The sequence below is a fragment of the Malania oleifera genome, chromosome 2 (assembly GCF_029873635.1).
Source record: "Malania oleifera isolate guangnan ecotype guangnan chromosome 2, ASM2987363v1, whole genome shotgun sequence".
NCBI classification, from domain to species: domain Eukaryota; kingdom Viridiplantae; phylum Streptophyta; class Magnoliopsida; order Santalales; family Ximeniaceae; genus Malania; species Malania oleifera.
In genome coordinates, this window is record NC_080418.1 from 104,631,534 (window position 1) to 104,656,082 (window position 24,549).

General features: G+C 36.5%; 1 protein-coding gene across 1 annotated transcript; it reads left to right on the top strand.

Annotated features, from left to right (window-relative positions):
- The first annotated feature begins 127 nt into the window (after nt 1–127).
- Nucleotides 128–24,299, top strand: LOC131149364 (putative BPI/LBP family protein At1g04970). Its single transcript, XM_058099752.1, has 6 exons — nt 128–671; nt 1,998–2,137; nt 10,333–10,684; nt 11,486–11,734; nt 22,479–22,604; nt 23,767–24,299. Exons 1-6 carry the CDS (start codon nt 264–266, stop codon nt 23,962–23,964), a joined length of 1,473 nt encoding a protein of 490 aa, XP_057955735.1. The 5' UTR covers nt 128–263; the 3' UTR covers nt 23,965–24,299.
- Nucleotides 24,300–24,549: the final 250 nt, after the last annotated feature.

A 24,549-nucleotide genomic window follows, 5' to 3' on the forward strand; every position in this document is an offset into this window, starting at 1 on the left:
GGCGGCTTAGTTTATCTTAATTAGATTTAGTTTTTAACTGTAATTTTTTGGTAAGAAGCTAGTTTTTTAACTGTAATCAGCTCATTTACAATACGACGTCGCATGAGCCAACCAGGAACAGTGGTTCACCCCATACTCTGTTATCTTCTTTGATCTTTTCTTCGTCTCCTCCTCCCTCTCGTCCCCTTCAAATTTCCCAGTTCCTTCTTCGTCGTTGTCTCCTCCTCCTCCTCCTCCTCCTTTTGAAAATTCGAAATTTCCCTATGTCATTCATTGTTTTTCTACTCCTCATAGCTTCTGCACTAACTCCTTCGCACACCCACCTTTACTCCACCGATCAATCCTTCATATCTCTGCTGGTATCCCGCAAGGGTCTTGATTTTGTCAAGGACTTGCTCATCTCTGAGGCGGTTTCTTCACTCACTCCGCTCCACTTGCCCCAAATTCAGAAGACCGTGAAAATCCCACTTGTTGGAAATGTTCACATGGTCCTATCCAAAATCACTATTTACCAGATCGATGTTTCTTCATCTTACATTGAGCCCGGTGATGCGGGTCTTTCGATTATTGCTTCCGGCACCACCTGCAATTTGAGCATGAGTTGGTCTTATGACTATCGCACTTGGCTTGTGCCCGTTACGATTTCGGATCATGGAGACGCTTCAGTTCAGGTACAAGTTTCGTTTCTTGTATTTTTTTTTTTTTTTAATGTTCACTGCATAATTTGTTGGCTTTAGTTGTTGCTTTTTTCATTATTATGTTGGTTTTCATTTTCATTTATCACATTTGGCTGAGCTTTGGAAGAATATCACACAGAGTACGCTAGACATTTGCTCTTTTTTTGTTCTCAATTTTATCCTTCCGTTAGGTGTTTACTTGTAAAGATTTGCAATTTGTCTGATCTATAGAATGACAAGAAGATGATTATTTTAAATATAAAAAAAAAAAGGAAAAGACTTTCAATTAGCACTTTTCCTATTCAAATTCAGAAGGCAGCATAAATTTCTTTTCTTAGAAATAGTTTTCATGGTTACCCACCCACCCACGCACCAAATATGGAAAAATTCCATATAAGTATTCTGAAGGAATATTTTTTTCACTGTTTGAACACCAGCATGCTATCAACTCCTCTTTTTAGCAGCAATATCCACTCAAGACTATTTACCAGTTTGTTTGGCATTCATTGAACACTGCCCTTCCTGCAAATGCTATCATGCTGTTTCTTCGACTTTGCTATACAAGATGGTTTGAACTACCTCTGCTTCTAAACGGCCCTGAGAAGCAAGCTAAGTGCTATGGAAGCAATTTATCAATAAATTGTATCAGTGTTATTGTCCTGTCTTGATTGTTGCACCTTCTCATTTTTTGCATTTTCAGCACAAGATCTGATTGTGCTTAACCTGCCCATTGTGGATAGGTTCCATTGCCCCAGGGCTTGGTCCACACAACAAGAAGCCCCTCATTTTTGCATTTTAATTTATGCACTAGGAAATAGGCATCATGCATAGACTTTTTTCACATTTATATTTTTCCAGTGGAGAATATTAATTCGATATGTTCATATTTTATTCTCATGTCTCTTATGTCTGAAGGATCTTTTTATTTGTTGTTATGTTTATATGTGGATATTGCTTTTTTGATAAGCAAATGTATGCAGAGTCTGGGTCCAGATCAAGCTAGTTCTCTTCAAGTTCTAACAAAAGATGGTTTAGAAAGTGTGCATGTGTTAACTGATAACTAAAAGATGATACACTATAAATGTGATCAGCTAGTTGCCAAAACCAAGAACTGGGAATCTGATGCACTGCAGTTAATTAGTTTCTTTCAAATACTTATGCTGAGTATATTATCTTACTGATTTAAAAAAAAAAAAAATCTTGCTTTCAGTTTGTCTAAATATGCGAATTTATGATGCTTTTTTCTTTATACATATTTGCAATTGTATATTTAGCATGTTTTTCATCAAAAGGAATTTGATGATGCTTCTCCTAGGTAAGGTTGAAGGCATGGAAGTGGGAATAACTCTTGGCTTGGAGAACCAAGGAGGAACTCTGAAGCTGTTCCTTAAGGAGTGCGAGTGTTATATAAAAAATATCTATATAAAATTGGATGGAGGAGCATCTTGGCTTTATCAAGGGTATGCATTTTCTTGCAGTATTTAAGTTTATTCCAGCAGTTGGAACACCTGAACCATGTAGTTTGGTTCAGATTTGAGAACATGATTGTCCATATATGATTGGCAAGACCGTTAAATATCTTTCACATTGAACTTTAAACCAGTATCTTTTACACAAATGCTTCTCTATTGGTGCTAGTGGAAAGTGATACCTGGTCCATACTTTGTTCAAAACCCCAACTGTTCCAGCAAAGCTAGGTAATGGCGACTTTTGGCTCTGCACTCTGCAGTTAGTTGCTGTCCACTGCAAGCAATTCCGGGATGGACTGACATTCACAGAAGCATGATGTCACAGCCTTTAGAACCAATGGAATTTTGTATTGTGTTACACTGCTCCCTAGGCAGCCATGTTGCGTCTGATGATTTTCCATGCTCTGTCTTATTACTGTTGAAATTTGGAGTAAAACAGAGAGACGTAACTCAGCAATAGGTCTCTTCCTCTATTTATAATATATATCAAGTACATTCTAATAACTACAACACCCTTACTCTAACTTATTAACATTACACTAACACTCTAATAATACTAAATGACTTAATATAACACTCTTTCTCAAGCTCATAAATATCATATGCTCCTAGCTTGTTACAAATAAATTTAACATGACTACCACCCAAAGCTTTGGTAAACAAATCAGCAAGGCGCATAATGGACTTCACATAAGTAGTGGTAATGAGCTTTTTTCTCAAGTTTCTCTTGAACAAAGTAACAATCAACTTTAATGTGTTTTGTCCTGTCATGTAAGACTAGGTTGGAGGCAATATGAAGAGCAACTTGATTATCACACATCAACTCCATAGACCAAGAATGTGGAAGACCCAATTCTTCCAACATATTTTTTGAACCAAACAAGTTTGCATGTAGTGTGAGTCATGACCCCATCTCTGACTCAACTCTTAATTCAGTCACTACGATTTGTTTCTTACTCTTCCAGGAAACTCATTACCACCAACAAAAATACATTATCCAGTTGTGGAACTTTTGTTTGAAAGTGATTCAGCCCATCTGCATCAGTATATCCTTGAATATAAGTGCAACGCTAATCTTGATATAAGAGACCTCTCCAAAGTGCACCCTTGAACCACCCGGGTATAGCGAAAAGTGGGTGAGGGTGGGCTAGGTCGTCGCCCCGAAGCGATGCACCGTGTCGGCGCCCGGGTACGGTGTCAAATATGCGAGTGTTCCTGCATCATTTTGGACGTGGGCAGGTAAAGACATTAGTTCAGGAAACTAGGATTAGATTAGCAACTTGGAATATAGGGACACTTACGGATAAAAGCATGGAAATTGTGGATACAATGATTAGAAGAAGAATTAATATAATTTGCCTTCAAGAAACTAAGTGGGTGGGAGAGAAAGTTAGAGAAATCAATAAATCAGGATTTAAACTTTGGTACATTGGAAAAGAAAAACATAAGAATGGAGTAGGCATTATTATAGACAAAAACTTAAAAGATAGCGTTGTGGATGTAACTAGAGTAAGGGATGAAATTATAAAAATCAAGATGGTATTAGGATAAGAGATAATGAATATCATTAGTGCTTATGCTCCTCAAGTTGGCTTAGTAGAAAATCTTAAGAGACAATTTTGGGAAGATATGGATAGTATTATACAAGGCATACCAGGGACTGAGAAAATATTTATGGGAGGAGATCTGAATGGACACATTGGAAGAGATAATAAAAATTATGAGAGGATACATAGAGGATATGGATATGGAGACAAAAATGAGTCTGGGGAGATGATCTTAGACTTTGCTATGTCATATGATTTTAGTATAATGAATACTTGCTTTAAGAAGAGAAAAGAACACTTAATAACCTTTAAAAGTTGATAAAATAGAAGTCAAATAGATTTTTTTTTAACTAGGAGGGTAGATCGTTTATCATGCAAGGATTGTAAAGTTATTTCAGGTGAAAGTCTAACCACACAACATAGAATCTTAGTGTTAGATATATGCATTAAAAAATGGAAGAAAAATGATAAAATAAACCAGTGTAGGAGAGCTAGATGGTAGAACCTAAAAGGAGAAAATATAATAAAATTTAAAGATAAAATGATCAAAGATGGGGATTGGACCTTAGAGGATGGGATAGATTCAAATACTCTTTGGAATAAATTAGCTAGTTCTATTAAAAAGATAGCAAAAGAGATTTTATGTGAATCAAGGGGAAGATTCTCAAATAGCAAAGAAAGTTGGTGGTGGGATAAAGATGTACAAAAAATCATGAAGACAAAAAGAATTTGGTGTAAAACGTGGCAAAAATGTAGAAACAGAGATAACTTTGAAAAATATAAGGAGGCAAGAAAAGATGCAAAAAGGGCTGTTAGTGAAGCTAAATATAGATCATTTAATAGTTTGTATGATAGATTAGGTACAAAAGAAGGGGAAAGAGATATATTTAAACTTGCTAAAGTTAGAGAAAGGAAGAACAAGGACTTAGGAAATGTAAAATGTATAAAAAGTGAGGATGATATTGTCTTGGTTAAGGACGAAGATATTAGAGAAAGATGGCGAAGTTACTTTAGTAAGTTGTTTAACAAAAATCAAATAGAAGGCTTAAATTTAGAATTGTCAAATGAGGAAAAGACTAAAAATATAAGATTTATTCGCAAAATTAGAGTTAACGAAGTTAAGTTTACACTAAAAAAGATGAAAAATGGGAAAGCTATGGGGGACCAGATAACATCCCAATTGAAGTTTGGAATGCTTGGGTGATAATGGAATTATATGGTTAACTAATTTATTTAATACAATTGTAAAAATTAAGAAAATGCCAGACGAATGGAGGAAAAGCACTTTAATACCTATATACAAAAATAAAGGAGATATTCAAAATTGCAATAACTATCGTGGAATTAAATTTATGAGTCATACAATGAAACTATGAGAAAGATTAGTTTAACAAAGATTAAGGTTAGAAACGAAGATCTCAGAAAATCAATTTGGTTTTATGCCTTGGAGATCTACCACAGAAGCTATTTATCTTTTAAGAAAATTGATGGAAAAGTTTAGGGAAAAGAAGAGGGACTTGCATATGATATTTATTGACCTTGAGAAAGCATATGATAGGATACCTAGGGAAGTTCTATGGTGGGTTTTAGAAAAAAAGGGTGTATGTTGTAGGTATACCGATGTCATTAAGGATATGTACGATGGAGTAATGACTAGTGTAAAGACTAAAGATGGAGAAACTAGAGAATTTCTAATTACCATAGGTGTACATCAAGGATCTGCTTTGAGTCCTTATCTTTTTGCTTTAGTGATGGACCAATTGACTAAGAGTATTCAAAAGGAGGTTCCATGGTGTATGTTGTTTGCAGATGATATTGTATTAATTGACGAAACTAGGGATGGAGTAGAGGTTGAGTTAGAATTATGGAGAAAAACTTTGAAATCTAGAGACTTTAAGATAAGTAGAAATAAAATAGAATATATGAAATGTAATTTTAGTAATGATAGGAGGAATATTAGAGACAAAGTTAAATTTTATGATGAAGAAATAAATAGCACTTGTAGATTTCGATACCTTGGATATATTATGCAAGCTGAAGGAGAAATTGAAGATGATGTAATGCATAGGGTTAGGTTGGGTAAAATGGAGAAGTGCTTCAAGTGTTCTATGTGATCGTAGAATACCCTTAAAATTGAAAGGGAAGTTTTATAGGGCAGCTATAAGACCAACTATGCTATATAAATCAGAATGTTGGGCGATGAAGAAACATAATATCCAAAAAGTAAAAGTTGCCGAGATGAGGATGCTTAGATGGATGAGTGGTATAACATTGAAAGATAAATTAAGGAATGAACATATTCGTGGTAAGTTAGGTGTAGCTCCTATAGAAGATAAGATAAGGGAGGGACGACTCAGATGGTATGGACACTTGCAACGTAGGCCTTATAGTGCACCTGTGAGGAAGAATGACTTAGTTACTGTGGGGGGCAGTAGAAGGGGTAGGGGTAGACCTAAAATAACTTGGGAAGATATAGTGAGTAAGGATTTAATATCCTTGAATCTATCAAAAGAAATGGTCCATGATCGCATAAATTGGCAGAAAATGATTCATATAGCCGACCCCACTTAGTGGGACTAAGGCTTGGTTTTGTTGTTTGTTGTTATGTAGCACATGTGTATGTATGCACACATTGCTCACTTACTTTACATACATGTTTTATTTCGAATGGGATATGAGATGTGGTGAATCGGTGTAATTGTTTAAATTAGAGAAAAAGTTTTAAATGTCCAATTCACCCCCACTCTTGGGATCACACCAATTCCAATAATTTTTTTAGGCTTTAAATACCATGATCATCATCACCTGTAATTATAATAACATCTACATACACAATAAGAAGAATCCTACCCTATGAGGTATGACGATAAAATACTAGTGATCCACTACACACCGTCAAAGGTCAAATTCAAGTACTACAACATTCAAATGACTAGTGCATGCTCTAGAAAACTGTTTTAAACCATATAATGTCTTCTCAAGTCAACACACTAAGCCTAACTCCCCTTGAGCAACAAACCAAGTGGTTGTTCCATATAGACCTCCTCCTCAAGATCACCATGCAAGAAAGCATTCTTCACATTGAACCGATGCATGGGCAAATGACAAGTGGTGGACAAGGGGATGAACATACATACTGAGGTAAGTTTGGAAACTGAGGAAAAAGTATGTGGATAGTCCAAACCATACACCTGAGTTTATCCCTTAGCAACAAGATGTGCCTTCAGAGGAGCCAGTGAACCATTAGGGTTGACTTTCACATTATATACCTAGCGACAGCCAACAACAAACTTGTTAGGTGGAAGAAAGACCAATTCCCAGGTGTCATTGCCCTATAATGCACATATCTCTTCAACTATTGCCTTCCTCCATTCAAAGTGAGATAATGCTTCATAAATAGATTTAGGAAGGGCAACATATGATAGAGTGGTAACAAAGCACTAATAAGAGGATGACAAGAAGTCATAGTAAAAAAAAGTTGGAGATGGGATGTTGTGTACGTATGTATTTTCCTTTTCAGATAACAATGGGTGGATCAACGTCAAGGGAAATATGATCATCAGGTGAGGGAACCAAAGGCATGGTAGTAGAAGCTAGAGGGAATTCTCTTCCATTCGAGCCGCCATTGTGAATAGACCTACAAATTAGGACGATCTAGGCGATGAGAAGGACTCAAACTACATGGAGACACAAGTGGATGATTGGGTGAGGACAACAAACTAAAATTTGGAAGATAAGGTAGAAGAAGAGATTTATTAAGATCAGAAACACTCGAGGACTGAGAGTACTATGGTTTAGATTCAATAAGGTAACATCAGCGGAAACAAAGAAGCAATGCAGAGTAGGACTATAACAATGATGTCTTTTGAGTGCATTAGTAGCCCAGAAAGACATTTTATTGCATGAGGATCCAACTTACCCACCCTAGGAGTTGGTTGATGAATAAAGGACACACACTCAATTATACAAGGAGGTAAAACAAATAAAGGTGAATCGGGAAAAAGAATGGAGTAGGGAATTTTATCACTAAATACTATTTAGCATTATCACTTTGAAGTATCTGAATTGGCAGACCAAATTTTGAGTTTTTTATTTTAGAACACAAGGCACAAAATATATGAAATAACTCAGAATATAGCCAAGTCATCCTTGAGTAATCGTCCACAAAGGTTACAAAGTATCGGAAACCCAACTTGGACACAACTCTACTAGGACCCCAAACATAAAAATGAACTATCATGAAAGGGCTAGCTGCCCATTTATGGACTCAGGAAGCAAAAGGGATGCAGTGATGCTTTCCCAACTAACAAGGCTCACAATCAAGACTAGACACAGGACTCAAATCAGGAACTAGTAGTTTCAACTTTTCCAATGAAGGATGGCCAAGATGAAAATGGATTTGGAGAGGTGTGGCAGCTGTAGTGCAAGTGATAAAAGGAGATAACGACTCAAAGTGATAAAGTTCACCAACCTCATGCCCTCTGCCAAACACCTTCCTCATTTTCAAATCCTAAATGATCACATAATCAAGAAAGAATGTGACTGAGCAATTCATGGATTTGGTAATCTTGTTAATTGATGATAAGATTGAAATGAAACTTGGGAATATACAAAACTAAAGAAAGAGAAATAGAGGAAGTTGGATTTACAGCCCCAGTTCCCTTAATAGCAATGATGGATCCGTCAACAAGAATAACACGAGGTAAGTTTTTTTGGTATTGGAGAGTAGAGAAGATTAGATAAAACTATGATATGATTAGTGATTGCAAAATGTATAACCCAAGGGCTAGGATGAGAAGTAATGGATGATAGGCATGGTGTAGGGATACCGATCTGGACAAGGGATGCAATGGGAAGAGAAGCTTGCTAAGACGCCTGATATTGTTGGAATTCGGAATACTGTTCCTTTGACATAGATATAGTATGTTGCTTCCACTTGGCCTTGAAGGTGTGGAGTCTGTGGTGGCTGCATTGGCAACACGAAAAGGTTGACCGTGGAGTTCCCAACACTGCACCAATAGTATGACCTCTTCATCCACAATGAGCTCCACCCAAAGTGGCAAAGGTTATCTTCTCAGACCTAGGTGCAAGGGTAGGGGAATGTGTACACGAGAAGCACAAGTGATGCAAGAATAAACTTCAGCAAATGTTGGAAACTCTGCACTACCAAGTATCTGAGATCTGACTGCTTCAAACTCGTGTTCAAACCCACTAGCACCCGAAGAACTGTCATCTGCTCCCTCAGCTTCTGCATTTAGAGAACATCGGCAGTTAGGGGTTATGAGTTGAGCTACTCATGAATACGTTTCATCTCTGCAAAGTACTTAGCAACACTCCTATCTCTTTGTTGTGACTGAAAGTACTGTAGTGATAAATTGTGTGCACATGTAATGTTACTGGAAAACAACAACTGGACATAATCCTAGATCTCCTTGCAAGTGTCCAGATGCATGCACATCCGTTCAATTTGGGGTTCCATTGAGTTCCACAAGAGGGAAACAATCAAAGCATCTTTTTCACATTAGATAGTCCAAATTGGAACAAGTGGTCAGATTTTCCTAACCCTGTTAAATAGAGCCTAACAGCCTTAGACTGTTAAACATAGACTCCATTCCAACACTCACAAATTAAACCAACGTCAAACAAGAGGAACCATTGGTCTAGGCCAACCATGGACAAGTCACCAACAGCCTAATATAACACTGCCACAGCCCCACAAATCAACCATGAACACTGCCACTGCTCCAAGAGATTCACTAGTGGACTTTACTAATGCTGAACAACAACACCAAATCGCCACAAGTGCGTGGTCGAAAATGTTTGGATTTTTGATAAAAAAAAAAAAAAGGAAGAGAAAACATGCCCAACAGCTTGATATTATGGTCTATGGAAGTAATGAAGGCATTCTGCAGGAAAAATGCAGAAAATGGCAGTCGGAAATTGTCTCACACTGGTGCATGGGTTCAGCTCTGCCAGCAGTTGGCCGGCATGTGGGCACACGTGAGGAGGTTTCCGGTGATGAGGTTTTGTGTTTCTACAGATCGGAGGGCTCTGTTCTTGGTTATATGGTTGGTTTTATGAAATATGGAAGGGTTTTGAAGGTTTTAAGAAGCGCAGCAACGTTCAGGGAATTTTCCGGCAACAGCTGAGTTCTCCCCCAATCCCTGGACTTGTTTCTGGGCTGTAGGAGTGTAGTGATCCTCCTACACTGACTGATTTGCATAGGATGGCTAGGTTTAGGGTTTGGTTTGGTGTTAGGGTTTAAGGTTTGGTTTGGTAGTAGGGTTTAGGTTGGATCTTGCTTTGGTACCATGTTGAAATTGGAGTAAAACAGAAGACCTAACTCAGCAATAGGTCTCTTCATTTATTTATAATATATACAGAGTACATTCTAATGACCACAATACCCTAATTCTCACTTATTAACATAACACTAACACACTAATATTACTAAATGACTAAAATAACTATTAACTAATACCATTGGTTAATCACACAGATTTTATCACCTTGTTCAAAATTTTATCTGTTTTTGGTAATAACATGTGCTTTGCATGAATTTATGCATCTTTCTGGGAAGTTTGTCATCGGTGTCAAAATGTTTGTGCTATTTAATCATTTTTAATTAATATTTTTCAGGTTAGTGGATGCTTTTGAGGGACAAATAGGCTCAGCTGTAGAAAATGCTATTACCAAGAATCTTGAAGGGGAAATTTTAAAGCTTGATTCCTTTTTCCAAGGACTTCCAAAGGAAATCCCAGTGGACAATATTGCTTCTTTGAATGTCACTGTTGTCAATAATGCTTTATTGAGTAATTCTTCCATCGGATTTGAGATCAATGGGTTATTCATAGCAAATAAGAAGTCTGTAGTTTCCAGCTATGGCCATAAGAATTCAAATGTTGAAGTTTCTTGTGAAGATCCCTCTAAGATGCTAGGCATTTCATTAGATGAGGCTGTTTTTAACTCTGCGTCATTCTTATACTTCAATGTAAGTTCCGAATCTTGTAGTTGATTTAATTTACTGGATTGATTACCCCTCTTTTGAGTTTGTGAACCAAATGAGATTATGTCATACAGGCATGATTTTGGACTACTATATGTTAAAAGCTTTGGCTATTGCAGGAGTAGAGTTATCTCATGAGAGTTTTATGATGAGCTTGTCACTATATTAGGTTTTTCAATTGAATGCTGTCAATTTATAATGATCTGGTAAAAATTTCAGACCTGAGGATCTGACAATAATCCAGAACAGGCATTTTGGATGTCTTTAGTTTATGTAATATGGATGTTGTCTGATGATGATTGCGTGGCCACCCTAGGCATCCTTGAAGAGTCAATATTATTAGGTTAGATCAATGACCAAAAGCTGAACTGGACCCATTACAGTTATGTGGAAATGATGCCTGCTTTCAGTGATCCTAATGAGAGCTTTAGTATGACTGATATGATATGATATGATATATATATATATATATGACCGATATGATATTATATGATATATGTGCGTGTGTTTGTGTGTGTGTAGAAGAGCTAATTTCTATTAGATTAAATTTAATTCAACATGACTCATAATATATTGTATGTCCGATCCATTGACCATGCTACTTTTCAGTAGATTTATGATGGATTTGCCAGTATAAAAATTGAAACAAACCTTCATAATGGTCCATCTTAGAAGTAATTAAGCAGGCATCAATTAACAGAGCCTAGGAACAAGCCTTCATAGTGTTTGCTTTATATGATCTTGAATCCTGTTTTTCTATCGCATAAAATTTTCCTGTGTGGTCAGGCAGAAATTATGCAATGGATTGTGGATAAAGTCCCAGACCAAAATCTTCTAAACACTGCTGGATGGAGATTTATTATTCCCCAATTATACAAGAAGTACCCAGATGATGATATGAACATGAATGTTTCCTTGTCCTCGCCTCCAGTCATAAAGGTTTCAGAGAATAAAATCGATGCTACCATGTATGCAGACTTGATCATTGACGTTCTGGAAACTGGTGAAGTAATACCAGTTGCATGCATATCATTGGTAAGCTTTTAAACAGAAATATAACAATAGTCAGTTGTCTTACTCATCTCTCTGTTTCTATTTTCTTAGTTTTTCTTTTTACTTTTTGTTGTTCTTTGTTCTTTTCTTTTATCTTCTCTCTCTTGTTACGTAATCCTCCGCTGACTGCAGTTTTGCTTTGTCCCTATTATGAAAAGATAATGATGGATGCATTCCACAAATGGCTTTACTTGTTTCTGTTTTTACCATGCATGATTGCTCAAATCAAAGTACTACTTGGAAAATACACACTTTTGATTTTATTTTTATGAAATTTGATCATTGTGCTCAAGCAGAGTATGTGATTCTTATACTTTGTAGTTATAGAATATTAGAGTTCAGACTATAATAACCTGGGACTTTATTTAGCCCACTTGAATAATTTGAATACATCTCCCATATACCATCTCCATCCCCTCCCCGGCCTCTTTTCTTCCAAGAGAGGGAAAAAAATGAAGGAATAAAATTTTCCTACAGTTGGATGAGCAAGCATATCTGTTCTTATCCTCTGCAGTTTCACTGTTATACTGGATTGATTTTCTTTTAATGCCTAACAAACTTAGGATGATTGCTTTATTGGATGACAAAACATCACCATGCTATAAATCCATGGGAAAGTAAGGGGGAAAACTAAGAGTTTGGCATTGCAAATTTATGGGTGCGAAACCTTTGCTTGTTACAATGTAGAGGAGAGCAGTAAATTTTTCCAATTGATATGTTTTTGTTTGGATTAGGATTTCCAAGAGCACTTATGAAATGTTACTTATTTGGGATAAATGAATCATCTAGTAGTTTCATTAGCAAGGTGAAAATTGGAACTTTTTCTTAGACGTGTTGGGAAATGCATGATATCATAGTTTGGTGACAAAGCAAGATCAACCATCTAAATTGATGTAGCACTAAATAAGTAATTGGTCTGATATGATAGGACATTCTTTTGCATATTGTAGTACTGTGTAACAAACTTCCTATTTTTTCTAATGCAACAATGTATTGCTACTAGTCACATTGCAGGTGATCAGCTTGCACAATGTGTGGTGCTTGTTGTCTCCTTGCAGATAGCAAGCAAGCCAAGGGAGTATAGCTAAACCCACAAACAAATCCACAAAAAAAAAAAAAGGTGTACTAGCACAATCTACAATGTATTTTGAATGTGAAAACTACTGTGGATGCACAATTAAGACAAAAGTTCAGATGAAAACGGGCAACTGATTATATTAGTTATGCTATAGAACAATGGGGTGAGCACTGGAGTTACGTTACTAAAAAACATTCCTTTGTAGGTGAGCCAGTTAATTCTATCAACTAACCACTGTCAATAAAGAGCTTGTTATGCCATTTGTATGTTGTTGTAAGTAAATGAAGGTTTTTTGAGAAGAAGAATAACCATTCTTAGTAAATTTCAAGAGACACAATTACATGATAAATAGTAGAGGGAGGCCACCAAATTAGGAAGCCCACAAAATAAGCAAATCAAATCACCACAAAATCAGCAATTAAAATCAGCAAATCTCTAAGCTAAAAAGTAGGAAATAGAAACTGCTAGAATCTGAAATAGTAATTTCAGATTTTATTTGCAAAAAATAAAATCTCCTAATTTATTCCCTAGAAATCCGAACCCCCCCCCCCCCACCTCTTCTCTCAAGTTGGAGCATAGATATCTATCATGCCCAACTTGCTTACAAAGAGCTCAAAACTAGGTCTGAAAAGTCCTTTGGTGAAGATATTGGCTAATTGTTGAGTAGTAGGAACAAAAAGGCATGCAAACAGCTCCACTATCAATCTTCTCTTTTATGAAGTGTCTGTCAATCTCTACATGCTTCGTGCAATCATGTTGTACTGGATTTTGAGCAATACTTATGGCAACTTTGTCATCACAATACAAACTTCATTGGCATGTTAACCGGCATCCGCAGCTCTACAAGAATTCTCTTCAGCCATTGCATCTCACAAACTCCGTTAGACATAGCCCTATATTCTGCCTCGACACTGGTCCTTGCAACCACATTCTGTTTCTTGCTTCGCCATGTGACCATATTTCCCCAAACATAAGTACAATATCTTGACGTGGATCTCCTGCCAATAACTGAGCCTGCCCAATTTGCATCAGTGTATGCCTCTATGTTCTGCTATGTGGTCTTCAGGAAGAGTAAACCCTTGCCTGGTGTACTTTTATCTGAGAATCTTATAAACTGCTTCAAGATGTTTCTCGTAGGGTGAATGCATAAACTGGCTTACCAAACTCACAGCAAAAGCAATATTGGGCCATGTATGTGATAAGTAAATTAACTTTCCCACCAACTTTTGATACCGAGTTGTATTCACTGGATCACCTTCCTTGTCTCTCCAAGTTTCTAATTGGGATCTATTGGAGTATCTACTGGCCTACAACCGCTCATTCCAATCTCCTTAAGGAGGTCAAGGACATACTTCCGTTGGGACACAACAATCCCTTTCTCCGACTGAGCAACCTCCATTCCAAAGAAATACCTCAGAGATCCTCAGTCGTTGATCTCAAATGTTGATAAGCGGGAAGTCTTCAATCGGTTTATCTCAAGTACGTCATCTCCAGTGAGAATTATATTGTCTACATACACAATCAGTATCGCCATCTTCCCATCCTGTGAATGTCTTATAAACATCGTGTGATCACCTTGCCCTTGAGCATACCCCTAACTTTTAACAAACTGAGTGAATTTCTCAAACTAGGCTCTTGGTGACTGTTTTAACACGTATAAGGACTTCTTCAGTTTACACACCTTTGTGCCAAATTTTTCACCAAATCCTGGAGGTGCATCCATGTACACTTCTTCCTCCAAGTCTCCATTGAGAAATGCATTTTTTACATCCAACTGTTGCAGAAGCCAATCACGATTAGCTGCAAGTGACAAAAGAGCTCTTACAAAGTTTAGCTTTGCTAATGGGGTGAATGTCTCCAAGTAATCAATGCCATAGGTTTGAGTGAATCCCTTGGCAACCAATCGAGCTTTATACCGTTCTAGAGAACCATCATATTTATACTTGACTTTAAACACCCATTTGCACCCTACAATTGTCTTTCCTCTTGGTAGATCAACTAACTCCCATGTGCCATTTTTTTCCAGAGCTTTCATCTCCTCGAAGACAGCCTCCTTCAACTCAGGAACTTTCAGAGCATCCTGCATAGTATTAGGAATCTCCATACAAGACAATTATAAGGTAGAAACACGAAAAACAGGCAAGAGATTTTCATATGACACAAAATTGGACAATAGATGTTGGGTGCAAGACCTCACACTCTTCCAGACAGCAATGGGAAGTTCAGAATCATCAAATTCAGGATTGGAACTAGACTTAGGTTCAGATGTGGAGGGCTCAGAACTCGAAGATGAAATGGATTGAACATGAGATAAAGGCTCAGTGAGGACATTACATGGAGGGTTTACGGATTTTAGACAGTGTAAAGGATTGGAAGACCCTTTCTTTCAAGTTGTCCTTTGTCGCGAGTAGACAATGTCAATGGTACCAACGCTGTGGTGTTTTTTTTTTTTTTTCCTCCTTTGTTAGTCATTATAGGATCATGAACATCATGAGATGGCTCTGTAGGAAGACCTACCTTTTCATTATCTAAAAAGCTTGACTCGCTTTCTCCTAGTATAATAAAGCTTGGGTTTTCAGGTTGAATAATCAAAGTTGGAGAAGGATCATTTTGCGAGTCTTTAGTTTGGAAAAAATCCCAATCTTTGTTTTGGCTCCCCCCGTGAAGATGAGGCATAAAATAGGGATGTAATTCAATGAATGTAACATCCATGGTAGCAAACATTTTTTTGGAAATGGGTTCAAAACATTTATACCCCTTTTGAGTGAGAGCATGACCAACAAACACACTTTTTGTGGCTTGGGGTTCAAGTTTTCCTTGATTATGACCATGAATATGAACAAAAGCGGTACAACCAAATATCTTTAGTGGTAAAGAAGAAGAAAGTCGATTTGTTGGATAAAACTTATGAAAAACATCAAAAGGTGTTTCAAAGCTTAAAACCTTATTAGGCGTTCTATTTATGAGATATGTAGCAGTAAGAACGGCTTCACCCCAAAGATATTTAGGTACCTGATTGGTAAAAAGCAATGCCTAAGCTACTTCCAATAAGTGTTTGTTTTTTCTTTTAACCAAACCATTTTGTTGCGGAGTGTCAACACAAGAGCTTTGATGAACAGTTCCTTTTTCAAGAAAAAATTGGGCCAAAATGTTTTTGAAATATTCTCGACCATTATCACTCCGCAATATTTGAATATTTTTTTGAAATTGTGTTTGTACCATGGTGTAAAAATTTTTGAAAATTGTTACCACTTCAGGTTTTTCCTTTATCAAATAAACCCAACTTAATCTCGTGTGATCATCAATAAAGGTCACAAACCAATTTTTGCCAGAATACGTAGATGTTCTACATGGGCCCCAGATATCACTATGAATCACAGCAAATGGTGTAGTTGGTTTATAGGGTTGGGTGGAAAAGGATGCATGATGATGTTTAGCAAATTGACAAACTTCACATTGAAAAGAAGATAAGACTTTTTTTCCAAAATAAATTGGGAAACAAGTATTTTAAATATTGAAAACTAAGATGGCCTAACCTATAATGAACATAACATGATATCATTATCTTTGAATACATAAAGAAAATTTAAGCAAGTACTTTGACGTTGTCTACTCGAGTTAGGTCCATCGTCAAAATAATAGAGTCCATCTTTTTCCTTAGCATTGCCAATCATCCTCACTGTGGTCAATTCCTAAAACTCACAATAAAAAGAGTATGAATTAGCTTGACATTGATGATGAGGTAATTTTACTAATGGACAACACATTGCAAGACAAATTGGGAACGTGGAGCACATCATGGAAAGTTAACAACGAAGTGAGTTTGATAGTTCCTATCCTGGCAATTACCTAAAGTGAATCATCTGCAATTTTGACCTTTTTATTGCCCGCCACGGACTATAGGATGAGAACAATTTGGAGCAACCAGTCATATGATGAGTTGTGCCAGAATCAATTATCCAAGAATGAACAGAGTTAGGAATAACACCTAAAAACACAGTAGCAAGAGAGTGACCCTTCTGTACCAAAGAACAAGATGGAGTTAAGGACATTTTTGGAGATTGAAACAATTTGTATAGGTGCTCTAATTGCTCCTTGGTAAAAGGGATTGCATCTGAGCTGGTAGAAGGCTCTCGAGTCTCTTCAGTCATCAGCAGTGGCTTGGTAGACATGACTGTCATGTTTGGATTTTGGCTTCCAGTTTTCTGGTTTACCATGAAGCTTCCAACACTTCTCCTTCGTATGCCACAGTTTTTTGCAATGCTCGCACCACGGTTTCTTACGCTCTTCGTTGACAGAATCAACACCTATTGACACAAGAGCAAAGCTCTCAGGTTCTAGGTTGAAAGCAGGTTCGGTGTTGCGCAGCATGATTTTTCTCCTTGATTCCTCATGCCTAACTTCAGAAAAAACTTCCCGAATAGAGGGCAATGGCTTCCTGCCGAGAATGCAGGCTCGGACCTTGTCCAAACTTCGATTAAGGTCGGCTAAAAACATGTAAACCCTATCGTTTTCCTGTCTCTTCTTGTGGCGAGTGTGGTCATTCGAATTCTCCCAAACATCATCATTACACTGATCAAGTTCCTGTCATAACGTTACTGATTCGTTGTAATAAGTAGTAACATCGTTATCATTCTGCTTGGATCTCCAGAGTCAAGTTTTCAACTCAAATATTTGAGAAGAATTCTCCAGGTTCGAATAAAGATCTCGAACGGCCTCCCAGACATCTTTAGCAGTGGGAAATAATAGGTGAGGTTTACCGATGGCAGGTTCCATGGAATTGATGAGCCAAGCAATAATAAGAGAATTTTCGAACTGCCATTTTTTTAGATTAGGGTCACCAGCAGTAGGTTTAGATATTTCGCCTGTCAAATGCCCCATTTTGCCTCTACCATCAATTGCCAATTTTACGAACTAAGCCCACTCGAGATAGTTGTGTCCATTGAGTTTTGTAACAGTGAGAAAAAGGGCTGAATTCTGGGAATAGTAATCAGCAAATACAAGCTTTGGAGGAATAGTGGGATTAGGCGGAATAGTTTCAGAAGTACCGGAAGAGCCAATAGGATTTCTTTTGGTGCTAGTCATCGCCAACTTATACGACATCGTTAGAAGAAAGAACAAAATAGAAAAAGAGCACAAGGCTCTGATACTATGAAGGTTTTCTGAGAAGAAGAATAACCATTCTTATTAAATTTCAAGAGACACAATTACAACATTTTAGTAGAGGAAGGCCACCAAATTAGGAAGGCCACAAAATCAGTAGATCAAATCAGCAGATCTTTAGGGTAGAAAATAGGAAAAAGAAACTACTAGAATCTGAAATATTAATTTCAGATTTTATTTGCAAAAAAAAGAATTTCCTAATTTATTCCCTAGAAATCCGGCAGTAAACATCAAGATATCTGGGGATCATACTACCCCCATTTACAAAAATAGAAAGATAATACATTGCAAGGGTATAATGATTTTCCACTTAAGGAGGAGCAACTTAAGTAACCATGGCTATTTTCCCACCAATGTTGTACAATGTTCGTAACGCTCCTCAAGGATACTTTTAGAAGTGCCACATATGCCTTGGCTCACTAGGGCTGCATCACTGGTGGAAAGATCTTGTGCCTTTGAATGAGTTTGTTGCTGATCTCAATGCTTTGGCAAGCCTAATCATCCTGTGTGTTCTTGCTAAAGATTGCTTCACTACAAAGGGAAAATGGTTGAGCATATATGCTGTATGCTTCTTGCTCCTTACAAATAAACTTATCTTAGGCACCCCACGATGACTTGGTAAACAAATCAGCTATTTTGTACTTGGATTTAATGCAAGTGGTCTTGATAAGCTTCTGCAAAAGCTTTCTCAAATAGGATGAGTCAACTTTAAGAGTATAAGCATGATCACGGTATAGAAGACGTCTAACAGGTGCACCTTTGAGGTATCTCAAAATTTTGATGAGAACATTAGTGTGAATAGTTTGAAGAGAGTTCAAAATTGATGAACAACACCAGTTGCGAAAGAAATATCTGGTATGGTAATTGCAATACAATTCAAGTTTCTAGCTAGTCTGTAGTATCATTAGCTGATAACTCACTCTCATTTGGCATTAATTTATTGTTAGGGTCAATAGACATATTCATTGGTTTGCCAGTTCTTTTTTGGCATGAGGAAATTATGAAAATGTCTTAAATCATGCCGCCCCATGCATAAAATAGAAATAAGTTATGTTACAAGTGTGTGATGACTTTCACCGAAGGGGCAAGCACTACAAACGTCCTTGGGTATTTTGAGCCTGGCCAAACTTTCCCGTGACATCATAGAAACATATTTTGGTTAAGCAACATTTCCTCACCTACACCCACCCAAGAAAACGCCCAAAAAATATGTTACATCTATGTGATTGGAAGTGTTTATGCTTTTTTATATCCTTACTCATAATGTTGGGTTTGTCTCACCCATATGTGATATTGGACCAGTTGAATTCAAAAAAGTAAAACAGTGAGGCAGTTACCGATAGGGGAGTGGGGTTGATTTGGCACTAAACTAGAGGAAATTATGAGTAGGTGTAATTCTTCTAGGAATGGCTACACTCATCATAGATTTACTCGGTTTTGGTGAGGAAGATAGGTAAAGGAGAGGAAATATTGGGGAGCATCTTTAACAACAACAATGAAGCAGCATGGGGGAGGCCCTTTTGGAGGGGGAAGGTCCACTTTTTTGTGTCGGGGTTTGTACCTAACATTGAGATTTCCACTTGTGTCGATTGCAAGCTGGGAAAAGACTCGGCTTTTCCTTTATTAAGGATACTCTTTCAACTTCTTTTGATCTTGTGTAATGAACCAATTGCATGATCTTGGGAGCTTTTAATGCATAGTTGAAGTATCTTTCGGAGGTTTTTCTAAGCTCTATGGCCAGATATGCATCGTGAGCTTGTATGGATTTGTTAGCAAGGCCTTGATGAACAGTGGTGCAAGATATTTTCAAAGCTTATCCCCATATGACAACGTGCATAGCCATCTTCCCAAGTATGCTAGAATCATTTGATATTTTCAAAGCCTTGGCTCGGCCTTGGTCAAAATGCATAGATTCTATTTCTTGGGTCATTGAATGGGTGATTGACTGTTAAATGTTAGGCCAATAAAAAGGGCAAGGTGTCTCATGGCCTTGTAAGACTGCATTTGTGGAGTGTAAATTCAAGTAAAAAAAAGTGAGTCTTGTAAGTTGTTCACCTTTGGTTTTTCTTCCTCCATTTTTCCTTTCTTGGGTTAGAATGTGGGTTTTCACAAGTTGAAAGAGAAGTGTTAAGTTTTTTTGTTGATTTTTCTTCATCTTGATAGCAGGAAGTTAGGACTTTATGGTTGGAGGGACCAGATAAAAACATTAATTTATTGGAGTAGTAATAGGTGTAAAATGGAGACATGAAATTTAAGACATTTAAAGAACTTCTGTATATTTAAAATTTTTTATAATTTTGAAAAAATAATTATTGGAGTAGTAATAGGTGTAAAATGGAGACATGAAAATTAAGACATTTAAAGAACTTCTGTATGTTTAAAAAAAAAAAAAAACGATGGTGGCATAATTGATGATGCAATAGTGTACAGCCTTGACGTCGAGCCTACGAGCCATTGCTTGCAACCAATGGGTAAAGTCAAAGAAGACCAAGTGGGGTTTGAGGTTGCTGAGGGCAAACGATCAAAACATTAGGAATTTGAGCTTTCGTCAATGAAGCTTCGACTACGAGTAATGTTGTTGCATAATGACTGATTAGGCATGAGAGATCATCAGTAATAAACAAAGAAGGCTAAATAGGTTGTTATAGTATGAGTTTTAAGACAGGCAAGGTATTTTAATTTTTGAATGAATAATTCATGGAGGGTAAGTTTCAAATTTTAATTTTAGGTTTTGACATTGAAGGATAGTCACAGATGGAGTATCAAAATTCTCTAGGAGTTTTTGTTTTCACTTAATTTGCTCGTGAAATTAGTTAATTTTTTTATTTTTATTTTAAAGTTTGATAAAAAAAAAATGTTTCTAATGTTGACCGGTAATATTTTCTGATGTTAGAAAGTAGATAGAAAATAAATAATTATAGTTAGTTGTATATTAATTACATATATTTGTTTGTTATATATAATTATAGTTATAAATTAACTATAAGATCTATAATATTTTCCTATATCACCAAGATTTATTTATTAACTTCACAATTTTATATATATTTTTATGTTCAATATTAATAAACAAATTTCAGAATTTTAATTGCTTACCACCTTTTAAATAAATAAATTCTAACAAATTATACACACCCTATGTTTGGGAGAGGCCTTGGATTTGGATTTGCATGGTTTTGGACAAAATGCAGTGCAACTTTGAGTTCAAAATGTGTTACATATATATAACATCACCTTTCCCTTCATCTTTGTTTGATTGTGAACTTTGAGTTCAATTGCACATGGATGTAGGCCTATTGTCAAACCTCCTAAATTCTTTCTATTGTGATTACTAGTTCTATTTTTCTCCCGTGTGAGTGGTCCCTATGGCCTAAAACATAATGTAATGACGTTTTATTGTGGCTGATATGTCTCTGATCTATATAATTTCTACATATTTCTTTATTGGGTAGCTGTCTTTTGTTCCAGCAGAAGCATGAAACCACAAATTATTCAATACAGCCCAAGAAAAAAGCTTACAAAACAATTCCTGACCTGAAACAAGATAAAATTGTCTCCATCTGAAGTACTTGTATATGATGCCTTTTATAATCTTAACATTATTTGTGGGATGAAGATCTATACAAATTGTATCTGTGTTGTAAATCTTAAATTTTGCACATCTAAGAGGTGTTTTCAGTTTTTTCTCATTTTATACATTTTACCTATAGTTATTGACTTTTTAAAAGGCGAAGGTGTAGTGAGAGCTGTTTTAATCCTAATCAGGCAAGCTGTAATTCTATTGGGAGTTCTTTTATTTCCATATAAACATAATAAATAAATTACTTGTGTATCCAAAAAAAAAGGCAAAATTAAAAATTGTAAATAAAAGTTGAAAAAAATCAAATATGATTTTTAATCTACTTGTTGGCAATTCTGAGCATACAAACCTAAATTCAATTCATGTAAACCATGCCAAGAGATTATGTGACAATATATATTTCAAACTGTGTTCATCATCCAAGAAGCAACTCTCAATTGCTTTGGAAGGGTCTAGGTTCAAGAGTTTAAAGATTTACTCAGATTATAGTCTTAGTATTTTCATATATACATCTTATTGCATTTTTCCATCCTCGGTTTACTAACCAAATTTGACTAAAATATCACAAACCAAAATGCGTATGCTTCAACTATAAAAGCACAGAAAGTGCACCTTTTGTGCTAATGCGCCTTGCTAAATTATATGTTTGCCTTTCAGGAGTTCAATATTTAATACTATGCCTTGGGGCATTTTAGGCACCCCTCGTCTTAGGGGAGTCTCAATTGCATCTTTTAGAACATTGACAGAGATGTAGTAGTAAATGATATCTTTTTCTTTCCTTTCTTCACACACTTGGTTCCTCAAAATTCTAATGTGAATCACATTGTCCTCTTTTCTTATTTTTCTTTTCTTTTTTTTTTTCCCCTTCGTGTTTTTCATTTTGTGAACATTCCTTAATGGCATAGGTCATCCATGCGTGGGGTTCAGTTAAAATTCAAAGGAATAACCTTGTTGGCAATGTGAAATTGGATGACTTCACAATGTCATTGAAGTGGAGCAAAATTGGAAACCTGCGCATGTATCTAATACAGGTATGTTTTATGTCTGATAACATTTCTTAATGTCATCATGCTCTTTCAGTTGCTTCCCCAAACTAAAGTTTGTTTGTGCATGTGTGCGCGTTTCATGGGAGCTTGTTTCACTATGTTCCCATTTTGTTTCTATGTGATATTAGTGTCAGATAATGAATAGATTTCTATGTATGTCTACAGTGTTCTATACAGCGGGATCATAAGTTCAAAAGGCTTTTAATGAAACACTCTTTCACTAGTTTAAAAGTTTGGGTAATTGGTGACCTGCAGGATGTTGTTTCTACCCCAGGCATCATTTGTTATTGATAACTAAAGATAATTGGACATGTATCCTAACAAAAAGATAATTGGACAGGACTCTCAGATGGTCCTTCACCTTTTGACTGTGTCTGAATATAGTCACCTTAGGTTCCAGGTGCAAAGACTACAAAATTTATATAATATTGGTTAATGGAACCGTACCATTATGGTAGTGGTGATTTTATATTGTTGTTTTAATTTGAACAAGATATATAAATGAGATGAATGAGGTGCATGTAGACATTTTGTTTGGGGACTAGATTCTCTGCACAAAGTAGCAATCATTTCCTCCACCATAGAGAAAAAGCATCTAACTTTTTGAGGTTCAACCCTGAGTGGCAGAATGTTTTTAAGTAACCATCTCTGTGATATGCCCGTCTAGTACAGAACATTGCCAAACTGAATTAAAGATCATATTGTAATTTATCTTCTAAATTTAATATGCTTGAAGTGTTACACTATTCTATTGTGGAAATGAGTAGCGTTCATGTCATTTTAAACATGAGGCATCTCCTGGTGTTAGCACAGACTTTAGGTCATTGATTCAAAGCCATTATAATATTTCCCCATGTTTGCTTCAACCTATTTTTTATCTAGTAGATAAAAGATGTTTACAAAGGACAGCACAGCATGGAAAATTAATAAATTGATGGTGTCACTACATTAGCTGTGGCCAATACCATCTTACTGGACTCTGCTCTCTAATTGTTGTTTGTAGAATTGTCCTGATCATTTGTGAACTTGGTTGGTCTTTTGTAAGCTGTGATTTTCTTATCCACCTCCATTATATGGATGGAGAAAAAGACCACTTCAAATATTTCTTTTTCAACTCCTGATAAGTTATGCACAACTTGTTTTGCAGCCAGTGATGTGGACTATCATTGAAACCGTTTTCTTGCCATATGCAAACTCACGCCTTGGGAAAGGATTCCCATTGCCCATTATCCATGGTTTTACTCTTCAGAATGCCGAAATTAGGTGCTCCAATTCGAAAATTACGGTTTGCAGTGATGTGGTATATGCAGAATCATATGGGCTTAATCAGCTTCTCATTTCCTGAGCAGGCTTGTGCTGGTTTGGGAGATGGTCTTTGAAAATTAGTATTGGGGGGTCGGGAAAGGGATACCTTTCTCCCTGTGAGACAGTGGGGTTTCAGGTGCAGCCCAGCCAGCTCTTGTTCAGGGCCTCAGGTACGTGTATCTTGTGTGAAGCCCTACCATCAAAGGATTGATTTGTGCCATACCAATGTTCAAGCGGGGCATTGAATATGTATGTTTGGGATGTAAATGTTGTTACTGAATTTACTTCATGTAATTTACACCGTACTTGGGCATGCAAGTGATTTAACTGCATTCCCGTGGACATTATAACTTTATCAGGATAGAAGATTCCACATGTTTTAGTTTGCTTCTTTCCTTGGAATTCCCTTCCCACTCTCTATATTTCCTTGGTCCCCCCCAAAAAAAAAAAAACAAAACTTTATTTTGTACAAATACACATCTGCTTTTTTTTTTTTTTTTAAGAAACAATTAAACAAAAAAAAGCTACGCCCTTACTTCATATTAAAAATCAAATGGTCTGTTTCTGTTTTTCACATCTTCATGTTATATTTTTTAGTTTTGTATGCATGTTCTATTTAAAACTG

Coding starts and splice junctions, on each gene's coding strand:
- LOC131149364 (XM_058099752.1), top strand. CDS start 264: ATGTCATTCATTGTTTTTCTACTCCTCATAGCTTCTGCACTAACTCCT. Junction 10,685..11,485: donor CGTCATTCTTATACTTCAAT/GTAAGTTCCGAA, acceptor CTGTGTGGTCAG/GCAGAAATTATGCAATGGAT. Junction 22,605..23,766: donor TGCGCATGTATCTAATACAG/GTATGTTTTATG, acceptor CTTGTTTTGCAG/CCAGTGATGTGGACTATCAT.